General features: G+C 41.7%; 1 protein-coding gene across 1 annotated transcript in view; it reads right to left on the bottom strand.

The window, feature by feature from the left end:
- Positions 1–27586, bottom strand: part of BCAS1 (brain enriched myelin associated protein 1) — a 115262-nt gene that overhangs the window by 18106 nt on the left and 69570 nt on the right. The window contains exons 10-12 of the mRNA XM_049700048.1: positions 16395–16436; positions 8751–8924; positions 751–816 (exon numbers count right to left, since the gene is read on the bottom strand). Coding sequence (XP_049556005.1) covers positions 751–816; positions 8751–8924; positions 16395–16436 — 282 coding nt within the window. The remainder of the gene's footprint in view (positions 1–750; positions 817–8750; positions 8925–16394; positions 16437–27586) is intronic.

Here is a 27586-nt window from a genome sequence, read left to right as displayed (position 1 = left end):
ATGCTCTTAACCACATCTCTGTATTACCAAAATTAGAACAAGAATATTTGATGACATTTTTGTGGAGGTATATTTCTAAGTTAAAAAAGAGTGCAGGTTATAAAATAGGGTGTTGAGCATGAGATGATCCCACTGGGGAAAAAACAATACATATATTTATAAAAATGTCATAGCTGTCTCTTTAGGATAGAGAAAATGATAGAAACGAACCACCTGACCCCATGTCTTTCACACATCTATTCCAGAAAAAGCTCCTACTATGTACCAGGCACCATGCAGTGTGATTAAAAAAAAAAAATAGAAGAGGCCCCTTCCTTGCTCTACAAATACTCCAGACAGGGGCGGGAAGGGGTAGGGGAGACAGATAACTAATGGACAAATGACTTATTTCAATGTGTGACAAGTGCCATGAAGTAAAAGGACAAGATGCAGGGATGATGGGTGGAAAGGGAACAGCTTTTTGAGGAGGTGACATTTAGGCCAAGATGTGAAGAATGGGAAAGAACTGTCCATGTGGAGAGAGGGAAGAGCACATGAAGGTGCTTTGCAGTAAGAAATAGCTGAGGAACTCTAGCTTGTTCATGCTTGCATCTGCAAAGCCCAAAATGGTGCCTGGTATACAGCAGGCACCCAACCTAGAGGCATCAAATGAGTTGGCTGTGGTTGAGAATTGCATGAGAAATGAGGCTGCAGAGAACCAAGAACAGGCCAGCTAAACCCACCACTGAACCGAGTTCACAGATCACTTACTTGGTAGCTGGAGTCTTTCCCATTTATTTCTTCTGAGTGGGTGATCCCTCCATCCCCTTTCACTGACTAAAATAACAAACAGACAATGGCCTTTCAGCTACCACAAGCACAGCAACATGGAGAATGCAAGGGAGGTTGTGAAATGGATAACCTCAGTCATTCATTGTTGAGATTCAAGGTCAGGACAAATGGAAGACCAACTAGAAACGCCTTCCTCATGAGTCACATGATTTCTATGTGGTCTATAACCAGAGTCTGATTAAATTCAAGTGTTGGTCTCCAAAAATAACTACAATAAAAGTCTTAAACCCTGGGATTAGGTAATTCTGGGATAAATAAATGATGATGAAAATACTGATGTTGGAACCAGAAGGTGGTTGAACATGTAGAATGAATGAATAAGTAAATAAACAATTAAACCATTGGTAGCTATCTATTGGTAACCTTTAAGTGGTGGGTGTTTTGCTGTAGTATTTTTTGCCCCTGGTGGAGTGATGGACTGTCGAACGTTCTATTTTCCAATCTTTAGTGCCCCCTGTGGCCGGCGGCATCAGGGACAGGGCTGAATGGGGCTGACGTCACAGATTTGGGTCCTTAAATCAAAAATCTAAGCTAAAGGTTCTACAAGTGTGATACCGGGACCAGCAGCTTCAGCGTCACCTGGGAATCTGATAGAAACACAAACCCTGAGAACTACACCAGATCTACCGAGTCAATAACTCTCGGGGTTGGGACCCAGCAATCTGTGTTTTAATAAGCCCTCCAGGTGACTCTGAGGCATCACTGCTTTAAGCTAACTGACCATAGACAAATACAGACCAATACTGGAGTCTGCAGTTTTAGCTGTGGATTTAGTAATGTTCTATGCTTGATGCTTGATAGAAGGCCTAAGAAATCTGGCAATGAATTGTTCAGTTATTAACAATTTGGACTCAGGTCTAACCCCACATATTTTTTCAATGCTTATGGTCTCCTCCTCCTGGCTAGAGGGAGGGATTGTAGAAGTGGAGGTTAAGCTCTGTGGCACAAAGAGGAAGACTTTAGATTCCACTGTTATTATCTTGGCTGTTCTGCTTGCGGACAGCAAGAACCTATATAACACCTGCACGGAGAACAGTTACAAACATTAAAGCATTCAGTACTTTTTTTTACTGGTTAATATTATGCACCTCTATAATCTGAGATAGGGTACTCATATTAGCAGAGATAATAAAAATTATTATTTATGAAGGCTAACTTTTAGTGGAGTGCTAAGTGCCTGGAACTGTACGAAATGAGATAATAACATGCGTTAGTTCATTTATTTATCACTCCACAGTCTTAAGATAGAGGAACAATTTTATTGCTCTTCTTTTACCAGCAAGAAAATGGAAGCTTCGAGAAACTAACACGGGTCATGGAAATAGCAGGTTGGGAGCCATGATTTGGCACTATGGCAATGAGTCCATCTTCTATATTCTTATTTATTTATTTATTTTTGGCTGCTTTTGGGTCTTTGTTGCTGCACGCGGGCTTTTCTCTGGTTGCGACTTCATTGTAGCGTGCAGGCTTCTCGTTGCGGTGGCTTCTCTTGTTGTGGAGCACCGGCTCTAGGCGCACGGGCTTCAGTAGCTGTGGCTCGTGGGCTCTAGAGCGTAGGCTCAGTAGTTGTGGCACACGGGCTTAGTTGTTCCGCGGCATGTGGGATCTTCCCGGACCAGGGCTTGAACCCGTGTCTCCTGCATTGGCAGGCGGATTCTTAACCACTGCACCACCAGGGAAGCCCCATCTTCTACATTAACCTCCTCCCCACACTGCCCGTAGAAGGTAGGAGGTACCATTCAACGAACAAACACTTATTGAGCATCTACTATGAAGCTACCTAATTAGGAAAAATGATAAGGGCTTGGATAAGGTGGAGGTTGAAAATCTCAAATAGGGATATTTATGGGACGTGCCTATCATCAGGGCACAAATATGCTTATCTTTACTGCTTGGTGCTGTTCTCTGATCCAGAAGACTTGACTAGGACTGTCTATGATTGAACACAGTATGAGAATTCCAATATCCTTCCTACCCCCAAAGCAACCTTTCCAGAGCTAGGCTACTAGGACCTTGATACCTACTTCTTCATTGATTAGGAATGGAGAAGCCATTCCTGAACTCTTTCTTCAGCCTGAACTCCCAGTGTCTGGAAGTTCCATGCACTTTTCTTAGAGATATCATTGTCATGGGTTTCCCCAAGCTGCTCAACCCAAGGGCAAATAAGGATCTGTTCTCTTTGTACAATTTAGACCCATTCAGATGGAAGGTGGTTTTTTTCTTCCTCTAGGTCTTCTGCATTGTTCTACAAGGACCAATTTCTTGAGAACATTTAGAAAAAGAAAGGGCTCTCAGTTATTATTTCTCTCCCTGCAACTAGCTCTTTCAGCTCTCACCCAAGAGTTTTACCACTTTGGGATTTCACGGGGCCTCCAGAATTCAGGCTGTGTTGTAACTACCCTGCCTACTCAAACATACTCCCTAGGGTCCTATAGAACACAGGGTCCTGTCCTAATGAGGCGGCCTTTAGGGAATGCTGAAAGGCAAAAACCAACCAACGAACATGGTTTTTTAAAGCAAAACCTGAATGGATAATTAGGAGTCATGTTACACCCGCTAAGAGAGAGAGATTTTTAACTTCCCTTTAATTGTTTCAATTTGGTTAGTGTTAGGTACCTGCCAGTTTAAGGTTAAAATTGATTTTCTTCTTCCTTCCTTTCCTAGCTAGCCCTTGAGGGAGAATTTGGATTGAATCAGAAGGCTCCCTTGACAGTAGTGGATCTAGGCTACTACCATCCTGAAAACAGACCGTCATGCTGCCAGGGAAATCATTGCAAATAGGTTAAAAGTCTTTAAAAAAAAAAAAAAGGGAGAATACCTCGAGTTTTTCTAAGATTTTTCTCTGTTGTTCACTTTGAGGCATATAAAACGGTATTTATGCAAAGGTGACTGTATGCTGAGTTTAGACTAAGGGTCTTATTAAGTCCATCTGAGGTCTCTTCAATACCTGCAGTTATTAACAATTCCTCCCCTCCTTCCTCCCTCCTCCCTTCCCTTCTTTCCTTTCTCTTTCCCTCTCTCCCTCTCTCCTTTGTTTTCTTTCTACCCCTCCTCTTTCCTCTTTGCAGAGCCCTCTTTCAGTGACAAATTAAAATAGTTCCTGTTGGGCTTTCTATTCAAAGGACCATAACCTCAGAAGCTTATTTTTCCCAGCTGTCACAAAAAACAGAGTTGCTGTTTAAAGAGACAAAAATGCTTTCAGAGACTATTTAGTACTTTAAAGAACAGTTTGAAGACTATTAAGTAATTGTGGAGATTTCCCAGTATGATACTGAGCAAGTTTCTTTACAAAGAGTTTATTTTTATTCACAAGAATCCAAGATGAAGCATCTCAGGGCATCCAGCCTGCGGTGCTGAAATGGGATCTGGTTGTGAATCCAAGCCTTGCATATTAATGAAATCACTTTTAAATTTCTTTCATTGTGTCATGCATTCCTATAGCCTGATACTCTGAAGAATGTTGGAAGCATCTCTGATATATATCACTTAGGTACTTAAAATTCTAGTGGAAGTGTTTGATGGTCAGTTCAAATCTCTTTGAAAGGAATACAAATGTATTTTGATAGAGATCTATCCCAACTGAAGTTGCGATTTAAAGGAAGAATTGGGATATTTTAATTTAGTGTGAGTAGAGGAGCCCGACTGTTTACTAAATCAACCTCATTACAACAAATCTAAAGAACTGGACCTGCTAGAAAGTTCCAGGATAAACAGAGGTTATGAGTCCAATCTTTGTGTTTTACCAAGACGCTCACCTGAAATGGAATTGGACAATTCAGACAAAACGACACAGCCAAGGTAAATCTCGCTTTAGTGACAAGTATATTCAGAAAACTTTCGTCCAAGCTTTATGTAAGACATGTATGAATTCTGCTTTCTCGTGCTTTGTTGTAATTTCAGGTGGAGAATCACAAAAATGGAGCTATGGTTGTTCTATTTACTCTCCAAGAAAATGGCTGCCAGAAGCAGCAGAGGAGGCGGCAGTGACAAGGCTCAGCTTTTGAAGCAACGAAAGCCTGACTCTGAATTCCGGCTCTGCTGTCGACCAGCTCCGCGACCTTGGGCAGGTCCCTTAAACACTGAGTCTTCGTGCCCTCATCTGCACAGTGGGGCAGGAAGAGTGTTTGTTTCACAGGGTTTTAGAACAGTAGCTATTATTATTATTACTATTAATAGCTGAGACCCACCAAATGACTCCAGAGTCCCCTTTTAGGGTAGGAAAGAATGCAAGTCGCTGATGGAGACAGGAATTGCCCCCAACAAATGCTACTTTCAGAAACCTTACCTTAAAGAACAACTCAATATTCATATTTTAACACTCAGGGAAGAAGTTGAGATCAAAAACTTTGGCTAAAAGACGCCTGTTTGTTGTTTTATAATTATCCTTACAAACGATTCTCCTTTTTCCACAAGACAGTCAATTTCAGCAGGTTTTCTTAGATTTATTAGATTGAGTGTAATTAACAAAATCCCTCTGATTTCATGGCTGTCTCACTTGGGCCTTTAATTTGCCCAGTATTAAAGTTCAAGAGTCTTTCTTATCTAAGCCTGAGAAGGTTATTCCAACAGAGTTTCTTACAAAACTAATGGTCTAGAGAAAGAGACAGGAGGAGGATTAAATGAAACAATGTATGTGACAATGGTTTGCAGGAGAAAGCACTTTTCAAGTGTAAGGTGTTATTAATATTGACAAAGTATAAATCTATTATCTTTGTACTTCCATCCACCACCTTTTCTGGTTTCATCTGCCTACCTGGTTTGTGGGTACATGAATACAGTTCTCCACCCACGCACTTTGTAAAAATATACTAGTGCTTCAGATAGCCAATTTCTTGACATACCGTTGAATTAATACACATAAGACTCTTTTTCTATTTAGGGTGTGACAGATGTCTTAGCTATTCCTTGCAATTTTTTCGAAAGTCTGCAGGAGCCCATAGGATTTTTGTGAAGTGCTATATCTACATGTGCCCAATGCAATGTTAGGACTTATATGACTCTATTTTCTTTTCCCTGAAATATAATTATTTGAAAAATGATCTTCTTTCTATTTTTAGGAAAGATTGATTTCTGGAAAGAAAAAGATCACTTGAGAAATGAACTGGGAAATGCATTTATTTAAAAAAAATACTCAACCAAGAAGTACTTTGCTATGGGATAGTAAAATACGCTATCTGAAAGAAATTTAAGGGAAGGGAAGGCTAGAAAGTAGAAAATCAATGATCAGATGAATGGAAACCCTGATTACAAAACAAGGGTGATGTGTTTGCAATTGAGTTTTCTCTTCTATTAAATCAATTACTTTTAAAAACTATATTTTGCTAAAAATACTTAAAATCAGTTTAAAACATTCACTTATTCAATTATAATGCTCAGGCACATACTAAAAGAAATAGAAAATAAAAATCCCATAGCGATGAGCCAGATGCTGCCTCTATCTTCAAGCCCTTAAAGCAGTTTTTTGTTTGTTTGTTTTTTTCCCTACATAAATCCAAAGACTTTAGTTTGGAAGCTATGAAATATTACCCAAAAGTGTTTCCTGAAAAAAACTGCTGAAGCTGACTTGCAGGATTCTACACTATGGGGATATTAACACCTGGGCAAAAAGTAACGTATAACGATATTCATGCAGGTTAGTGAAGCAGCTGAGATCACGTGTGGAAGATACATGGTGCATGCCCACTGAATATGGCACAGACTTCAAAATAAGGCTGTTTTCCTTACTAGGCTTTGTTCTCCATGAGGACAGGGACCACGTCTATTTACGTATCTGTATCATCTAGAATATAGTGAGAGCTTAATAATTATTTGTTGAATAAGTGAATAAATGAAATGCAGAAAGTTGGAAACCAAATGTCCATCCATAGCGCAACGGTTAATCAGAACATGATAAACCCAGACAATGTGATTCAGTGAAGTTCTTATAAAGAGTGAGATGGCTCTGTATCTGGGGCTGCAAACTCAAATACCCACGGGATAGACCAGAAATGTCAATGAGGGAGGTGGCCTGGGTGGGGCAATAGGGAGTGGTGGGAATTGTGGTAAACTTGAAAAAACCCCTGTCTTTCGTGTATCTGAATTAACTGCAATGGGAATATAATGTTCTAATGAAAACAAAACAGAATGCAAGACCAGAATAATTAAGAAATCTGGAATTTTAGGGGAAATCTCAACAATCATGGAAGCTTGGGGGTTTAAACATTAAAAGGAAGCAATAATATTCAAGCTCCCAGGTATAACCCTTTTAGTGGGCAACAGGAAATAAGAACAATGGACATTATAAGACCTGGCACTGTGAAGTGACAGAGGATTACTTGGGGAAATGTGTCCTTTTCTACCCCATCCCTATCCTATGGAGAATCAATTCCAAACGACGCTTGTTTCCAACTTGTTCAGACTTACACAGTTTCTACTGCTAGAAAATATCCCCAAACAACATATAATGGATAACTCCAGAGGATGAATTTAAGTATGGAACCTCACTTGAATTTAAGGACTTGTTTTGAATGGATGCATTGGGTGGTTTAGAGGTCTTTCATGCTTTATTTGGAGTCTCTTGTATTTTCCTCCCTTTTAAACGAAGAAGTCTCATGTTGATTATTTGGAAGAGAAAGTCATTCTGTTTGCTTTTTTTTTTGTATCTCTCAACTCCATCCAGAAACGAGAAAGCTGGACCATCCTCAATGTTGTGATGAGCTATTTGGGGATCCCATTTGTAATGTAGATGGGTTGCCAGAAAGAGGCCAAATGTTCTTTTCTTTCCTGATGTCATGTAAAAATTGATTTAAAAATCTCAAATCTTGATGCCCATTTTCAGTGCCAAATTGCAGAATAAATGGCCAGGAATACAGATGGGGTTCCAGCCATGCAGGCTGCCCAGTACTTCTTACTCCATGAGAATTCAGCAATAAAAGAAAATGATTCCTGTCAACAGTTTCTAACAGTGATTTCTAATATTCCTCATCTCCCACTGGCAAGGGTTTTGTTCTGTTTTGTTTTGTGGACTAGAAAGAATTCCTTAACAGATTGAGCTTGTGAAATTAGAGAGTTGCTTTCTCAAAGGATTAATTCCCAAATACTCCTGAAAATAAAGGCACACTATAATGAAATTCTTGTTTTTCATTAAAAGAGAATTAAACCAATGACCTTTTACATGGTTTTTTGGTTTTTTGTCTTCCAGCCGATTGGGGTTTGATTGCATTATATTAAGTTCCTGGATGTTTAGATATTTTATGCACATGACTCTTCACAGACGCCCAAAGATGTCTGCCCAGATTCTTTCCATTCTATAGAAATTAAAAACATGGCAAATTCACCAACTAAATTATACACCCTCACTATTAGGAAATCGTCATTTCCTTTCATATCATACCCTTTCTGGAATTATCTATAAACAAGCTTTGCCCAAATTTGTGTCACTCATACATCCCCTTCAGAAGTTTTCCAACATCAAAATATAACTTGAACTATTAATTACTTAATCCTTTAAAAATGCCTTATGTTCTTTATGTAAATAAACGTATTTTCAAAGGAAACTGCATATTATTACCATAACGAGGAAAATGGGATCATTCGCCAAATACACAGCGAAACTTTTAAAAATAAATAAAATTAAAAGTAAGCAACACTATTAACTTCCAGGTTGGTATTGTTGTCTGCCACAGCTCAGGAGCCCAGGCCAGCTCCTCCTTTGTTAAGAAGGCAGTTAGCAGGGGTTAAAGGTTAAGGAAAATTAGCAATAAAGAGAGACATTCTCTGTGATTAAATCAGGAGGACGAAAGGGAATTTTCTCAACTCCTATTCGGTTTATATTCCATCTATACTACCTAGAATCATGTCTCACCGCCTGACCTGGGCTCTTTGGTCTCAGAAGCTGATGTATGTATTTCAGTTTCCCTGAACTGGAAGCAAGGGCTTACCATCTGTCTGAGAAACGCCATCAGAGAGGGTCTTGGTGTTTTGCGTTCTGCGCTCTTGAGTGTTTCTTCTGTGGGTTCAGGTGTGCGATCTCCTTCTTCGCTGAGATCCACTGTTTGTAAGGCTGATTCTACTTCTTCGGACTTTACAGCCTCTACCTGTGATTCACACACCACCTGGATTGTTTTGCCAGGTAATAAGACAGTGGAAAAAAACCCCATCCCCCAGACATGTTTTATAAAGTGGGGTCCCGGTTCTCCCCTCAACCACATGGTAGCTACAGTTTGGAGTCTAGGTTATACACAGGCACATCTTGAAGAAGTAATACTTACATCATATCATGTGCTCTCCAAATATGCTGAAGTGGAAGAGACAAAATTCCTGCCCTGGGAAGCTACAAGGCTTGCATAGGGAGTTCCTTTTAAGGACTGCCCTTCAGAGCATGCTCAATACCCCTTCCAATCAATCTATCACACCCACCTGTTTGGTCTCCCCTAAAGGTAGATCACACCTGGCCTGTGTAATTATGTCCTTAAGAGTACAATCTTAGGACAGTGGCCGGGATGTTTTCCACTGCACATCCTAGCTCGCTGCAGCTGTGGAGAAACCGTCCTCTTTGCAAGAAAGGATAGCGTGAAAGCTTCTCAGTTTAATGGGCTTGATTTCCTTGTTAACTCATTTTCCCACTTCTCCCCAGACCAGTCACTTGTTCTTGTTACTTAACTGAAGTTCCTGCTTTCAGAAACAGGATGAACTTGGCAAGAGAACCCTGGCTAAGTTCCTGTGGCCCCCAGCAGGGTACCTCGTGAGCTCAGCGCCCCTTGAATGTCTGAAGGGATGGCCACCAGTGGGGGGCTGAGATGGAAGCCCTGCCCTTAGATGGTTCACCTGCGCTCTGATTCCAGATTTTGTTCGTTTGCATTGCCTCACTCCGTTTGGGCTGTGCCCCAGTCACACCTGGGACAGCTTTTGTGTTTGCACTGGTCCCTGCAACGCGACAGAGTTAGTTGGCCTGGAGTTTTATAATTTCCTTTTCGTTTCCTCAGGCAGGGGTTGGCAAACTACTACCAAATTCATCCCAGAGCCTGTTTGAGGATGGCCCATGAGCTAAGAATAGATTCTAGATTTTTTAAAGGGTTGGAAAAATTGTTTAAAAAGATGAAGAATTGGCAACGGAGACTCCATGTAGCCGGCAAAGTCTAAAACATTTACTATCTGGCCCTTTACACAAACACTTGTCATCTCTGCCGCAGAGAGAAGTCCTCTAGAGCCAAAGGCATCTTTGCATTTGTTTTGGCTGGTGCCAGACCCCCAGCTTCCTCCGAATCCTGTTCTTGCTCTTAGGGAGGAGGGGAAGGGAACTTAGTCACTTCTAAAAACACAGGATGACTGTGGAGAAATCATTTTCCGTTCCTCCATGCGGGATATACCATTGGTTTGCAAATAACCCAGATGATCCAAATTGAGAAGGACCCTTCATCTTTATATTGTCAGCTGAAGCAGGAAGGTGTCCATCAACAAATCAGCATATAGAAACATCCCCAAACCTGGCAATTAAATCATAGCATTCTCTCCCCACCTTCCATTTCTTAAGGTATTGACACAACTTGCAGCATTTTCCCTTTGTAATCTAAGATCTAGGTTGGGGAGTTATAAAGTCAAAAGTCCCCAGAATGCAAGGCAGGTGAAGTCAGCATGGATTGACCAGGTTTAAGACAAAAAGGAGTGGTGGGAACTACAACAAATGAAAGTTAAGTCGTCCCACTGAAAGACAGTAAAACACTAAAACCACTGGACAGTCAAACAAAGCACGACTGGGAGGAGGCTTCTGCTGCCGGGCTGTCTGTCTTCAACCCAGGCCGGTCTTTAGGAAACCAGGCAGAGACTAGAGCCAGATAAGAGACTGGATTAGTGGTCAAATGTGGTCCTGGGTTTCCGCATCCAGGCCTGACTTAATTTAATTGCATTTCTGAAAAATAAGCTTCAGCCACAAGAGCCCTGGGGTGCATCTGAAATGTAGGCAGCCTGGTAGAGTGACCAGCCTGCCTGGGCCTACATCTCGACCCTACCCCTTCCAGGGGCTCTAATCCAAGTTTCCTGCTCCACACGTCTGTGCTTTCATTTCTCATTTCTCGATGGGGATAGTATGCACATCAGAAAGTTGTTTTGAGAATTAAATCAGGCAACACATGTGAAGTTCTTGGAACCGTGCCTGACATGTAATAAGCACTTAATTAACACTAGCGGTTGTTACTTAGGCTATTTGAGAGCCATTTACTCCACGGGCATGAATTATCTGGAATCACCCACCATGCACATGTTCACTATTTAGAGAAGATATCAATAACTATCTCTTACTATGTCAGACATTGTACAAGGTATTTTTAATATATTACCTCAATAAAGAGTTACTGAGTTACTCAAGACAGCTCAGAGTAGGTAACATTATCCCTATTCTATAGATCAAGAATCATAATGAGTGAATGGCTTAGCCAAAGTCACACCACAGGCAAGTAGTCATTTCAATGAGGATGGAGTTGTTTACCAGTAACTGAATATCTAATAGTGACTTAACCAATAACAGTATGGAAGAAGAAGGTTGAAAGTAGGAAGTTATGGGGTTGGTTCGGTGGCTCCACAGTGTTTCTATAACCTGGGCTCTTTCTATCCTTTGGCTCTGCCATCCTTGTCATGCTGAATTTTCATCCTTTTATCTGCTGCCTCATGGATATAAAGTAGTTGCCACAGTTCCATGCATCACATCCTCAACCCAATGTCCTAAGAAGGAAGGACAGTCACAGCAAAAGAGTGGCTTCAAATGAACTTCCGTATTTTGATCCTCTACTCAGGGTACATTTCATTGACCAAAAGTAGGTCACATCCTTACCCCTTGACTAATTATTGGTGAAGAAAATGGGATTGTTGGTTTAGACAAATCACAGTGAAATACTTTGGGGTTGCCAACCTTACCTAAGATCAAGAGAAAGAGGGTGGAGGAATGGGAAATGGCCCTTAGGTAGGTAATGAACAGAGTCTGACTCACTGACTCTGGGTTCAGATTTATTTGCGATTGAAGCAGCAAGTTCATTTTTTGTGTGGAGAGCCTGGTGGGCCATTTACTCATATGATAAAATGATTGTATGGGAATAACTTTGCACATCAACTTTACTTGAGTGCCAATGGTTTTCTTACTGGACCTTTCCAAATGTCAAGGGGTGTCAACTTATAAATCCTAGCCCAGAGTCCATTCGTCAAAACACAACTACTTCAGTAGGAAGAAAAAAAGGGACTTCTAGGGACTCTCATTAGCTTTGAAGTCAGGCCAAGAAGTTGGCTTTCAGCAGCCAAGAAAAAAAAAAAAATCCACTGACATCCAGTGTGGAAATCTAGAAGGATTCGAGCTAAGTGAGGATCTGATTTGCATATACAGACATAAGAATTTGATTTTTCTTTGGATAGCTTTCTGATTCCTTTCCAGGCCAGAGCTTTGGAAAAAGTCGTTCCTTATTCAGAATATATGACTGCATCTGCACACTTTAACTTTGGGTACAGTGGACAAGGTGAAAAGCAGATTTGTGCTGTATTTTAGAATTAAATCTCCCTTGCTTGATTTCAGTAGGGGATATTGTATGTTGCACGTAGATGGCTAGTACAATTAACACGGACAATACACATTTCAGCAAAAGGTTTCACTTTTTGCCCCTAGTAATATACCGTATTTACTCTTAAAATTTGGTTTACACAGTTTTTACTAGAGCTGTGAGTTTCAGAAACTGATTTATAGCAAAATGGATTTCCTCCACTTAAACTTCACCCATGACATAATAATATTGATATTAAATTTTTTAATTATAGAATCTTATTTGGATTTGTTCTGATTTGATTTATAACATGATTATTTAATTGCAAAGACACTGTAGAGATTTTATTTTTATACCCAGTAACTCTTTCACATTCTTCCTCATTCTCAGCCCCCTAGGTTTTCTTTGGGAGGACAATCCTCCCTAACTTTAATACTAGGTAATATGGATGAAGCTGGTTGAGCAGGTCTAAGCCAATTAACATGGTCTAGCTCCTTGGTCATATGAGTTCAGGGATGGGAATATGTGGCAGAAAGTAGAATTTTCCCAATTATTCATTCTGCCTTCCTATAAAAGAATTACACATGCATGCCCACTGCTGTGTGACTTGCTTTGGAGAATGGAATGTGAGTGGACATGATATAAACCTCGACTGAGTGAAAGTTTTAAGAGCTATTCCATGGCTCAGCCATGGCACTATTTTCTCTCTGCCATTCCAGCTGCACCTCCTTGTTGAGGGGGCTGCTTTTTCCATCTAGATTTCAGTAGGAAGAGGCCATAAGGATCACCCACAAGCCAACTTACAGCTGATATGCAGCATGAGTGAGAAAAAAAAAAAAAAAAGAATCTGTGCTGTTGAAAACCACTGGAATTTGGGGCTTGGTTGTTATTGCAACACAACCTGGCAGATGCTGACTAACAGAGCATGGGAACCCGTTTAAGTCAATGAACAGGAACAAATTCCAGGACATGCAGGGTTGCTGCTGGACCAGTTTCTCCTTTACTCTGCACTGGCTGACGTGATGTTGGAAGGCAGAGGACGTAGCCAGGCCAAGAAGGCTGAGCCAAGGGAGAGCATGAGAGCCAATAAATTCCACTTTCTTCTTAATCCAGGTAGAGATGGGTTTTCTTTCACTTGCAACTGAGAAGTTCATCACTAAGAAAGAGAAATACCTGTTTCCCTGATCTAATAGGTCACTGGGAAGGAAAGCTCCCACCCCTGCCCCCAGACCCCCACCATTAGTTAGAACATTACCTCAATTAACCAGTGGTCAAAACATTTTCAGGTTACAACAAAAGAATTCAATATTTTCCGTAGTCAGGATAAACAGATTTTTTTTCCTGTTAGGACCAAAGGCTCATTCTAGGGAAAGCGTTAAAACTTCCAGGGGCTTCAAGCACCTTATTTTTCTTTTCATTAAACATTTTGAAAAATGTTGACATCAGCCTGCTCTTTACTTTGCACTGGGTGAAAAGTTTTGGAAATTCTCGGTAGAGAAACTTTAAAAACTAAACTCAATCGCATTTCAGCCAGAAGAAGTTGAGACTGTTTCAGGACTCTTGTAATATGGTTAATGACACCTAATTGTCCTGTTCTGAAGGATTAGAGTATTATCCATTGTTTGGATTAACACCATCTCTCTTACTTGGGAAAAGGAAATTAAACTAATTGTTTTACATATACCTTGACTCCACGTGGACACTGAGTCAGCTGTGAGGTGTGTAATTTCATGAGGAAATATAATCCCTGATTACTGGGAAGCACTCACTTCCTGTTGTTACAACTCCTATGCATTGACATTCCCGCAGGGGGAGGCAAACTCTTCCTGCAAAGGGCCTTGCAATCACTCAGCTCTGCCCTTGTAGCATGAAAGCTGCCATAGACTGTGTAAAGGAAGGAGGGTGTCTGTGTTCTAATAAAACTTTATTCATAAACACTGAAATTTGAATTTTGTATAATTTTCATGCATCACAAAATATTATTCTTCTTTTGATTTTTCTTCAACCATTCAAAATGTAAGAACCATTCTTAGCTCATGGGCCATACAAACACAGGTGATGGGCTATATTTGGCCCATTAATGGTAGTTTGCCAACCCTGAATTACTGAGTTCTTCCTGTGTTTCAGGCACTGAAATACGCATACTACCTGCATTACTCATTTAATTCTCACAAGAATCCTAAGGGGTAGGTAATATTATTACGGCCATTTAAGAGATGAGTAAACTGAGGTCCAAGAGGCAGCATAGCCTGGGGATGATGGGGCCAAGATCACAACATTTTAGCCTCGCTCTTTCCAACTAACAGTTAGGAGATGAAATGTGGAAGCTTAGAAATAGAAACATCATTTATAGGACTAAGCAATTTAAAGCGATTTTTAAATGCTTCTTTATTTTCTTGACAAAAATATTGGGTTGGCCAAAAAGTTCGTTTGGGCTTTTCCATAAGATATTACAGAAGAACCTGAATGTACTTTTTGGCCATCCCAATATTTTGCTTTCATTTGTATCTCTATCTGATTTTGTGTTATCTTTCAGTATCAATCATTTAACTAATTCATGTTATTTTTCTGTTTCAAATTTGAAAATAAAACACATTCTGTTTGCCTGCTGGAGATCAACTCTGCATTTTCACGTGCGAGCTGCAAGAGACACGAGGTTCCTCGGATAGGCAACTACACACGAATATCCAAAAAGAAGTTTCTCTTCAGAAAACCTGGAACTTCGAAGCTAACAACTGCCCTGGATTTAACCTGCAGCTTTTAAATTTAAAGTTCATGGGAAGAGGTCCCTCTTGTAGGCTGCTGAAACAGAGACCTAGGCTTGCTAGAAAATAGCCAGCAAAGTCATGAGAATTTGAATTACCAGAGACCTGAGCTTTGTGAGCTACTAAATTTGGCTCCAAAAAGAAAGGGGGGGGGAAGAAGAAGAAGAAGGAGGGGGAGACAGGAGGGGCAGGGGGAGGGAGAGGAAGGGGAAGAAGGGGAAGAAGAAGGTGGGGGGGCAGAGAAAGAAGGGAGAGATGGAGAGAAGGAAAGAGAAATAACAACAGTAACAACAACAACAGAGCAGATTCCGAAGGGTTTTCTCCCAACAAGAATTACGACATCGCCATTCTAATTTTTATTCCACATCACAGACATCCTTTCTGGAACATATTGGATTTTCAACTTCTGCTCAGTTCCAGCAATTAAATAAAGGTGAAAACACAAGTCCCATCCATGGCAAGCAAACAAGAGACACCTTGGAAGAGCCAAACATATTTTGCTTTGGTGAAATGATAACAAACAGTTTCTATCTTAAGGGGCTGTGAACTTCGCCCACTTAGAACATTTTCCAAAGACTGTACTTCTTTCAGAGCAGAAAGCTGCTGTTTTGGGTCTGAAACTCATAAGGCCAATGTATTCATCTCCCTGGAAGATGTTTTGGAAAGATACATTTTTGTGGTGTCTCACAGGGAGCCATCTCCTTCAGACATGAACGCAACGTCTTGAAAGTTTTGACCATCATTCTCGGAAATTAAAGGCCAAAAAGAGAGTGAGGCTCAACCTATGTCTGTCAAGTGTAGACACACACAGTTGGCTCTCCTGCCCGAGATCAAGAGTCTCACAGCAACTATTGCAGCAATCTGCCATCATATCTGATGCAACTACCTGTCCTGGGTACCACCCACTGTTAGTGGAGAATCTAGGTTGCCATGGAAATAAAGGCGCAAGAGCGATCGATCGAAGTAAGATGAAGCAGAGGGTGCAGCATCATTGTCCCTTAAGGAAGCGGCAAGATGTTCTTATGTTTAGTAGACTCTTTCAGCCCCTTAAGGGTAACAAATGCTAAAAATGTGTGCTCTGATTTTGCATTTTATTTGCATTGGTTCAATGGGCTTTACAAGTATTTATCCAAAGTTGTTCCCCCATGGTCCCTAATTACGTGAAAGGCAGAAAGAGTCTACAGCGGATGAATAACACTTGGAACATGCAAGAACCCAGGACCCCAGAGCTGACACCCCCAGTGGTCCATCATGCCGGAGATGAGTATGGAATGGTTCTGTCATTTAATGCATAACTTACATTCTCCTCTGCACCTGTGGGAACTGAATCCTCTTTAACTGACTAAAGGGAAGATAAAAACAAAAGTAAGAGTCAGACTGTTACCAAAACCAGGGCTAACAGCTCTCGGGTGCCATTCTTGGACATAGCTTATGCTACCTTGTTCCAAGAAGAAACTCAAGGAGCTTTACACAAATGTAAACAGTGTAAATTAAGTTATGTATTTTAAAATGTAACAAAGGAAAAATAAACATACAGATGCAGGCAGAATACAAATGGAGTAAGGAGAAGGGATGCGACAGAAAACACAAACTACAGTCTTGGCTGTGGGCAAGGAACACGTTTGCCTTGACAGTTTCTGGTAGCTGATGAAAAGAGGGATCTATGATTGGTCACACGATACAGTCATTGTTAGGCAAGATACATGAGCTTCTCAGGAAAATTCTGGTAACGTGTCCAGAGAAATACATCCCATGGTCCTCAGAGAGCAAGCAGTACTCAGCCTTACCCTGGCAGTCGGGCAGTGGCCAGCATCCGAAGCTCCATCTTACATCAGCGTTCAACGTAGGCCAAGGTCACCATGCCAAAGTACAATCTGGTTAAAATACTTCTATGAAGGGCCAGAGGGCTGGGGTCCAACACACCCAGCTTCAAACCCTGTTAATCCCTGCAGTAATTCTGGCATCTACAGTCCTGCCCCAAATAGGAGACGAGTTATCCAAATCCTATCAAAGGTCAATGTCACAATCATTATATCAGTTTGCCAAGCTCCAACTTGGGAGGTCATCTTTGCATATTTTTTGCAGTTGTTCTGAAGGATTTTTAGGTGGGTGGGTGGTGGTGTTTACAGACCACTTTGAGACTCACTTGACAGAGCTGGTCTCTCTTCTCAGAAAAGTAAACATGAACAAAATATTTTGCAAATAATTTCAGGGTGTTCATAGACTCTTGTCTTTCTTTTGGATTCCAGGGTAAGAACTCTTATCTATGTTGATTTTGTTCCAAGTCCTGCCTTTATTTTTGCTTTAAAAACATGCAGTGGGAGAGGAAGAAGGGACCTGACATTTGCAAATATATCTTCTTCATGTGGTGCTCTGCATACACCATGTCACTTAAAGTAGCCCCAAGCGGTCAGCATGGTGACCTTCACTTACACGACAAGAGACGGAAGTACAGAGAGGTGAAGTCACTTGTTCAGGATGGTACAACTAGAAAGTGGTGAGGGCTTCCCTGGTGGCGCAGTGGTTGAGAGTCCGCCTGCCGATGCAGGGGACACGGGTTCGTGCCCCGGTCTGGGAAGATCCCACATGCCGCGGAGCGGCTGGGCCCGTGAGCCATGGCCTGTGAGCCATGGCCGCTGAGCCTGCGCATCCGGAGCCTGTGCTCCGCAACGGGAGAGGCCACAACAGTGAGAGGCCCGCGTACCGCAAAAAAAAAAAAAAAAAAGTGGTGAAAATGGTTCCAAAAGCCAGGTTTTCCCCCTGCCGTGATAACTTGAAGGATCAGAATCACTTTGTGTGGAGCTTCCCTGGTGGCGCAGTGATAAAGAATCCGCCTGCCAATGCAGGTGACATGGGTTTGAGACCTGGTCCGGGAAGATCCCACATGCCACGGAGCAAATAAGCCCGTGCGCCACAACTACTGAGCCCATGTGCCACAATTACTGAAGCCCCCGCACCTAGAGCCCATGCTCTGCAACAAGAGAAGCCACCACAATGAGAAGCCCGTGCACGGCAGCGAAGAGTAGCCCCCGCTTGCCCGACTAGAGAAAGCCTGCACGCAGCAACGAAGACCCAATGCAGCCAAAAATTAAAATAAATAAAATACATAAATTTATTTAAAAAAAAAAAAGAATCACTTTGTGTGTGTGTGTGTGTGTGTGTGTGTGTGTGTGTGTGTGACTGTGTGGGCTTCTTTCTCCTCTACCAGACTTGCTCTCTCGCTAGATGAGATCTTCAGCTTGGACCATTTATTTTTCCTTATCTTCTCATACTGAAGCTTACCTGCGCATAAAATATGTCCCTAAAATGGACTGTGGGTTTTCTGGAAGCTTCTGATTGTCAGAAAATTATAGCACACTCAGAAGGAATTGCAAGCAGTGTAGCTTTCTCGGAACTACACCCCTTCTCCCGAGACCACCTGGATGCTATTTAATCCCATGAAAAGGCAAAGAGTTAAATGATATTTTAAAAGCCAGGCCTCCTTAAACCTGACCCACAAAAGTTTCAAGAGTCAACATACTGTCTACGTCAGGCTGAGAAAACCCACCCACTATGTAAGAACGGCACTTTTAGGTTTTCAAGGCCTCTTTCCTGTCCCAGTTGGTTGTAAGGAGACTAGTTTGTGCTTTGGTTTCCTGTGTCTGGCAAGTTCTTGGCTGTTGACTGCTCACTGTTTTCTAGAGGAAACTGAGAACTGGGTGTAGGCGATGGTGCGGCGTGGAAGGAGCTATTCTCAACAGCGATGTTTCCATCATCTTTGTTACGGCTTCAGACATCCAGATCCTTCTGATGTTTCAAAGTTGGCATTATAAGTACCGTCTGTTTCAAAAGCAATGACTATTTCCCACTTCAAAGTTCTACTACCCAGCAAAACACTCCTTATTTTGGGAATTAGCCCAGTGGGACATTTCTCAAAAGTCAGTAATTTGCATACCATTTTCACGATTCTTGACCTGCCCGTGTACCATCTGTATTTACGTGATATTTGTCTTTAAGTTGACTATCTTTTTACTTAAACGAATATATTTTAAAAGAAAGCATCTATCATTATCATGAATGTAATATCAACATCCTCCCTGTAACCAAAAGTATGTATCAAAACTACTGCAATGAATAAAACAAAAATGCTCATTAAGTTCTAATTATTTTTAAGTTTTTGTTAAAAAGAGAGACCAGCAAGTGTTATTAGCACAGTAAAAAATGCCTATTAATATCACGAAGAGATTTTATAATTAAGGTCACCAAAGGAAACGGAGTAGAATGGCGAGAAGATAACTTTGCATTACATGACTGATTAAATGTTTAGGGCTGTCTTCAAGAACCACTCAAAATCATTTTGCACACTTTTGTACATTTGCACACTGGCCTAAGGGCATAGCCTTCATGTTGGGGTGGCTGAAATCCAGTTAAAAGAAGGACCCAAAATTGGATAATGAGACGCCAGGTTCTTGTTTCCCTTTAGTGTTCGGCACATGTAAGGAAAACCTGCTCAGAATCCAAGTCTAGAGCATCTTGGGCTATGGAGTCAGGTTCAAATTCACTGTTTTAGCTGTGCAACCTTGGGCCAGTCAACCACAGCTCGCTGAGCCTCAGTTCACTTACTCAAAAGTGGGCTATTGGACTGTTACCAAACAGAGAGTTGTTCTAAGGAATAGACACAATAAAGCCTGTGACGGGAAAGTCATGCCTGAGGAGAGCTGAGACTCACCTACGTCTGGTGGCTGGGATCAGGCCACACAGCTCCTCCCCGTACGTATGTGAAGACCTCCCTTTCCAAGGGCATTAGAGACTCTGGAAGGTGTGTGTATGGTGGGAGGGACAACTTAAGCCATGTTTGCAATGAGGGGTCAGTTGTCTACAGTCTTTTCTAGAAGTCAGAAGGCATGGGAGGAGAAGAAATAAAGACTTTAAGAAAAGGACATCAGAAAGAGAATTCACCGATGGAAGTTAGGACTCCAGGCAAGCCAGCTACCTGCAGGAGGAGCTCTGGGTAGGATGCTGGTGGCTGGTAGACCAAGTCAGACCAGCTCAGCTACCCTCGAGTTGGGCGTCCACTGGGGAGAAAAGGGCTGCGTGGATGCCGAGGGTGGGTCTTGTTAAATGGTGTCACTCTGTGTCCCGAGCCGCTGCTCCCAGAGCTGACCACCACACAGAAAGAGAGTTTTCTCCTACTGCTTTGCAAGTGGCAGGGGAACTATGGCAGGCTCGTGAGGACATCAGTGAGGTGTCGGGTAAGTTGGTGTTGACCTTCTCCTTGGTGGCTCTGGTGACAGTGGTGTGGTGTGGGAGAGATCACCCAGTAGAGACATATGGGGGCCTGGACTGATTTGTGATCACATTCCTTAGATTCCTAGAACTATGTGAATGGGATGAGTAGGGGTGTGGATTGACGTGCTTCAGTCGATGAAAACTGCTGACGTTAATCTCATATGTGTAAAGCACTTAGCACAGTGCCCGCACATAGGATGTGTTCAATTAATGGAAACGATTTTTGTGAATGCTGAGGAAAAGTGGCATAAATTAGGCCTACTTGACCTATTTAAGACTTTTCTTAGGGAACCCTCCTACATTGTTGATGGGAATGTAAATTGGTGCAGCCACTATGGAAAACAGTATGGAGGTTCCTCACAGAACTAAAAATAGAGTTGCCATACGATCCAGCAATCCTACTCCTGGGCATATATGTGGACAAAGCTATAATTCAAAAAGACACATGCACCGCTATGTTCACAGCAGCACTATTCACAATAGCCAAGACATGGAAACAGCCTAAATGTCCATCGACAGATGAATGGATAAAGAAGATGTGGTACATATATGTATGCAATGGAATACTACGCAGCCATAAAAAAGAATGAAACAATGCCATTTGCAGCAACATGGATGGACCCTGAAATGATCATACTAAATGAAGTAAGTCAGAAAGAGAAAGACAAATACCATACATCACTCTTCTGTGGAGTCTAAAATATGACAGAAACAAACTTATCAACAAAACAGATAGACTCACAGACACAGAGAACAGACTTGTGGTTGCCAAGGGGGAAAGGGAGTGGGGGAGGGATGGATTGGGAATTTGGAATTAGCAGATGCAAACTGTTATATAGAGAATGGATAAACAACAAAGTCCTACTGTATAGCACAGGGAAATACATTTAATATCCTGTGATAAACCATAATGGAAAAGAATATGATAAAGAATGTGTATATATGTATAACTGAATCACTTTGCTGTACAGCAGAAATTAACACAACATTGGAAATCAACTATACTTCAATAAAATATATTAAAAAAAACTTTTCTTGACTAATTCCATGTTGTTTTCAAAATTTCCTTATATCTATCTCAGATATACGTTTGCTCCTGAATCCCTTAGGAGCAGACATTTTTAACGTTGCTCTTAGGTTATACTGGGTTCCAGCACTGGAATGGGGTACAGGATGGTGTGGGTCTCAGTTTAAATTGTGATGATCTGCTCCCTACAGGATAAGTGGCACATTGACCTTCGTAAAACAAAAATCCCAGGACATCCTAACTTCAGCCCATTGTGCCAGTATTTTGAGATCCTTATTGTTTATATTTTGTTATATTGTTTATATTTTGGATTGCATTAATGAGCCCACCCAGCCTGTAAACTTGACAAATGCCCTTCACAGTTTATTGACCAAGTTACAAATAAAGACTTTGAATAAACAGGCCTGAGGCCAGATTCCAGAGGCCGCCCCAAAGACAGCTTCTTGCATGTGGTTTTGATCCTCTAATAAATATCCTTTGTTGGCTTGCATCTACCCATCTTGTGAACATGCCTTAGATGCGACACTACAGAACTGAAGAAAAGCAGTAATACTATCAAAGATAATAATAATGATAGCAACCCATATTACTGGGCTCTGCGTTAGGCAGCAGGTTAAGTTTTTATGTTAGTAATCCATGTCAGTCTTCAAAGTGGAAGCAGATCTCCCCTAATTTCCAGGCCTCTGCTCCAATACCTATTACATTTTGCTCTTATTCTAAAACAATACCTCCCTTTGAAGTCTGAGGTGTGTCTCTAATTCTCCTTCAAAGCTGACATCCTGGATCTCACATTTAATGTGTATCTGTAACCGGGATGGTTTCCACGTTCAAGACACAACTACAGACAAAGACATCGGACAACTTCTTCCTTTTCTCCTCATCTTTTCCACACAGCAGAAAGCCTGTGAGCTGAGGACCCAGCAGAACCAGATTCCAATTCATCATTTCCATTGCCAGCGAGTACGCCGTGATGGGTGATCTCTAAGGAGGAGGAGAGAAGACTAACTCTTCCACACTGGGAATATGTTTGGGAAAGGAATTTCAGAGACAGGAAGGAAAATCGGACGGCACAGCAACTCACTTCAAAGCGAATGAGAGAGAATGATTGTAAAGTGCAAGGTCGATTTCTGCAGACCAGAGGCATTTATTAGGTTCTCAAGTCCTTCAGCCAGAGGAGCATGATAAGGTGTGGGGCTGGTCAGGAAACACACAGAGCGTGGGATTCTCATTCGAATCTCAAAACCAGGAACATTTCAATCTTTTTCAATAAACTGGACATCTGGCTGTTATCTGGCGAGTCTAAAAATTGTCCAATCTCATTAACAACAACAACAAAAATCCAGTTTGAAATCTAAAGGATCTTGTCTGGACATTTATATTGCCAAGAATAAGGATCTAAATAGCATATGTACTTATCATATAAACGGGATTAACAAGAGCTCCTCTCCTTTAAACAGCGCATTTCAATTCTTAAAGGAATGTTTCTTTAAAATGCTGTCACATGGTAGCACTTAAGCCAGAAGACACCCTGTTGCTACCAAGTCTTCCAGAAGCACCATTTGGATCACGTGACGGCTGTTCTGAGTTCACTGATTTCACGGTGGACCTAAGACTTTTTCTGTCAAGCCTGGATACTTCATCCCATCTTTCAAGTGCTTCCATAATTGTCCAGCCCTGTGCCGGGCTTTCTAAACCAGGATCCCCATGGATTCTGGGATCACACACAAGATTCTGTATTTGAAATAACCCAGATGAGTCAAAGGAATTTTTAAGTTCTCTTAGTCTGTTTTGACCTACACTGACTGCTCCCTTGTCTGAACAGCCGCAGCGTTTTTAAGCTGTATTCCATGGATTAACACTGGATTCCACACTTGACTGTTTTGTAATTCACTCACTGAATGCCACTCACTTTGCATTCATTTTCCAACTCAATTCTCCCCCAGATCATGAAAGGTAGGTACCACCTCCTACGTTCAGAGCTGAGGAAAGTGAGGCTTGGAGGGTTGAAGTCTCTGCTCACATTCAGACAGCCAGCAACCCTCAGAGCCGAGATTTGACCATGTGTCTCTTTGGCTTCAGAACTCACATTATTTTACTACTTCATCATTTGTCTCTCCCAAAGGAAATCAGGAAAAAGGCTGTTTTGAAGGTGCTCCAAATGTATCATTTACTAATTGTGTGCAGGCACATACACATACACACGCACGCGTGCATGCATGCGTGTATATCCTATTCCTCCAAATGGATTTCAAGGTTTTGATGGTAGTAAATATGTCTTAGACTTGTTTTGTACCTCGGGTGCTATTGGCACTTGAAGCCCCACGTGGCTTTTCAGATCATAACCAGCAACGTCATACTTGAAGAAATGAGGGTAACACCGTTCACTGAGCCCTTAGTATGTCTCAGATGCTCTCCATGTAAATGATTGGATTCTCATAACAACACTGTGAGATAAACACAGTGCCTATTTTACAGATAAGAAAATAAAGGCTCTGAGTGATCAAGTAATTTGCCCAAGGTTACATAGTCCCACCTTTCTGATTCTGACTGTTACGCAAACTCGCCATCCCCAAGATTTTTTAAGATAATCTACTCCAATCTTTTTACTCAACAGAGGAGGAAAAAGAAACCCAAACAGAGTAAATAACTTTTGTGAGGTCACAGAGCAAATGGTATTCCAGTTAACCCTGAACAATCAAGGGCGCAGTTAGGCCATATAACTGGATTTAAACATTTTCTGGCAAGCACAACATAATTTGAAATTAATTTTCTCAAAGCTTATTTTTGTTTTTGTTTATAATAAGAACTACTTTAGCAATCAAGACTATAAATCAAAATAATAAATAGTTTCATACTGACAGCCTGTTAGGGGAAAAATTCATTTCTGATGTTCATAATTGCAAACTTCAAAATGTGTTTGTTTAAAAGCTTTTCAATTAAAAGAGAAGAAAGCGAGCTTAGGGTTAGTTAGTGGAAATATCAGCATTTTCTGGTGTTTCCCTTTGTTTGTTTTTCAAAATTTTTACCAGAATGGTTTTATAGCCAAAGCTTATTCTAATTTAAAGAAAAGAAAACAAAGACTTTCATTTTGTTTCCTACTAGAAATAAGTTCCTTCATGAGAATGTAAGCTACCAGAGGACAGCAATCTGCTCACTGATATTTTTTCAATGCCTAAAACGTAGCACGCACACCCCCCCCCAAAAAAATTAGCACAAAGAACCACTGCTGAATGAGTGACTCTCCCCTTTTTCACTTCCATATAATCTATTCTTTCAGATTGGGTGAAAGAAGGAAAGACAAGATTTACAGGAGACTTGGTTTTTAGTTTCTCTTAACCTCACTGTTTTTATGATCTACTAAAGAAATAAAAGTCAGATAATGGTGAAAAGCCAGTGAGACTGAAATAAATGAATAGATGAATGCCCAGTGGTCCTGACTTTTATTTTCAATGGAAAGAGCCGGAATTTCAGAGAGGAACCAACACATCCCTTATAGATGCCAAAGATAAGGAAAGAGAAAGCATGTGAAGTTTAGAAGCCCCCCCAGACTGGATGGCACAGAAAGATGCAGAAGTGGACATGTTAGTGTCCCAGCCCTCTGAGCATAAATGACGGAAGGAGGACGGACCACTCATCAGACGCTGTTGTGTGAACCGCGGTGGTGGTGACGGTGGCGGGGAGGCGTTTACTGGCCTTTTAAAATTTAATCCTCGCTCATTTCCATGGCATGGGTACTATTATCATTTGCATTTCACAAATGAAACTGAGGCTCATGGAGGTGGACTGGGACTCAGAGTGGGATCTGTCTGACTCTAAGCTTTTAACCCTGCATCAGTGTTCCTCCAACTTCAGTCGTTTGCTGACCTCCAGTATAGTTCTGCCACATTGTACGCACCATCTGTGGCAGCCGTGGCCGTGTGCTGGTCAGATTTCCCTGCAAGAAAGGCAGGCTTCGATTGTCACGCCTTCAGCATCTGCTACCGCTGAGATCTCGCTGCTCCCTGGAAACGACTGAGCACAGAGGGTGCTGGGCTGGTCCTGCCCAATGCAGGACTCCCCCCGGGGCACGCTCTGCTCTGGGGGATACCTCCCGCCCAGCTCAGCACCACAGCCACCCTGAGGTCTTTCCAACCCTCTCCTCCTTCCCTCTCTCCCTGCACAGAGGTGTCAGCCCCTCGCTGTGGTCTGCAGCCTCTCGCCATCCACTCCTGCCCCCTTCCCTTTATCCTCCACAGTCGGTTTCCTCCGATACATCTCCTGCACATCAATTCTGTCTTAGTGTCCGCTTCCTGGAGGACCCCGATTTACCGTTATTTACTTATTATCCGTACCATTAATTACATAACACTTTCCTTTTAATTGCATTACCTTTTTAAACTAAATCTATATAGTCTCACCTTGACCAAAATATATGTTAAATCTTGACTTTAATGTGCTAGTTTTATTTTTCCTAATACACTTTGAATATATGTATATATGGCTATTTAAGTAAAAATATTTGAATATGAGTCACTTAAGTCTCCCCCTTGCCACCAATATATGGATGTAACTTTCTTGGAAATTTTCCCCTTCATTATATTGCTGATAAAATATTTTTGTAAAAAAAGACTGGTGAAGAAGGAGGATTCGAACAGAATGCCAAGTGACATCATCCCAAGTTTTCATTAAGTATTAAGAGTTTGTGTTCTGGGCAGAACCTAGAAGGGAGATTTCTGTACAACAGAAAACAAACAGGAGAACATTTCAGAAATCCAGCTGGATTCTGGACAAGAGCATAAACTAACAGCACAGCGGCATCTGTATTTATCACCTTCCTTGCATTGCGTGCCAAGTGGCATGGATGTTTTGTTGAAACGGCTAAGTTAGATTTTTCCAGTTCTATCTTACACCTGCCCCCACCACCTCCCCCTGCCCCATCCCTGACTTCTCACTCATCTTTTGGCCACATTTAAAACAGGCAAGAGTTCTGCACCTGTCTGGCAGCTGAGGTTTGCTCAGCAATGAGATCAGGGAATAGCTCTCAGAATTGCTCAGCCCTACCCACCTCATTTCCTTACTTGGCACCTTAATTCTCAAGGGAAAAGAATTCAGACAGCGGTTTGAATTCTCCTCTCACAGAGCATCTTGTGGGCTTGCCCTGGTGGTGAACTGGTTGACAACCAAGGAGATGGAGACCTTGGGGCTGCTGATGGCTGCTTCCATCTGGCTGGGGTAGGAGGGGCAGAGAGCCCAGAGGCGGTTCATCTCGCCAGGCTGGGAGAGCTCAGAGAAAGCCAGGAGGAAACCAGAGTAACCCACATTTTATTAGTTTCGTTTGTTTGTTCTGGAACTAAAAATATATTCACAAGTCTTAAATCTAAGGAAGACTGAAGATACAAGAATGGCCAAAGATGTACCGTGAGCAAAACAGCATTGATGTTAAATAAATATACTAACAGCCCCAAGCTGTTAAGGGGACAAAGAGAAATATTGTGCTGTGATGAAAGGAACAATCTACCCAACGATCCCAGTTTTAGGAAATGGGCAAAACTTATGAATAAACAATTCACAGAAAAACATTAATGGTTCTTAACACAGATTAAAAAAAAGGCACCCGGGGCTTCCCTGGTGGCGCAGTGGTTGAGAGTCCGCCTGCCGATGCAGGGGACACGGGTTCGTGACCCGGTCCGGGAGGATCCCACATGCCGCTGAGCGGCTGGGCCCGTGAGCCATGGCCGCTGAGCCTGCGCGTCCGGAGCCTGTGCTCCGCAACGGGAGAGGCCACAATGGTGAGAGGCCCATGTACCACACACACACACAAAAAAAGGCACCCTACCTCATTCACAAACTATACATAATTTAAAATTACACTTGAGTACCATTTTTCACTCTGTAAGACTGGCGAGTATTAAGAAGTTTGATAAAACGCTCTTGTCAAGGGTGTAGGATAATGTGCTCCCTTATACTGCTGGTGGGGGCATAACCTTCATGTAACCCACCATTTTAGAAAGAAAATGAAATCACGAAATACCATAAACCCTCTGTCATGAACCGGATTAATTCCAAGAATGAAAAATTCGACTTGTTCACTTCCTTTTCTTTCCCACAAAACACATGCTTCTAACGCGATAGGTATTTCATTTTTCCCAGGGGTGAGCTACAAGTCTTCAACTCAATGGCAAGATGAGTCATTCTGGAGAACAAGAAACTCCATGCAT

The sequence above is a fragment of the Orcinus orca genome, chromosome 16, assembly GCF_937001465.1.
Source record: "Orcinus orca chromosome 16, mOrcOrc1.1, whole genome shotgun sequence".
NCBI classification, from domain to species: domain Eukaryota; kingdom Metazoa; phylum Chordata; class Mammalia; order Artiodactyla; family Delphinidae; genus Orcinus; species Orcinus orca.
Note: the sequence above shows the minus strand (reverse complement) of the source record. Positions and strands in the feature narration are given on the sequence as shown.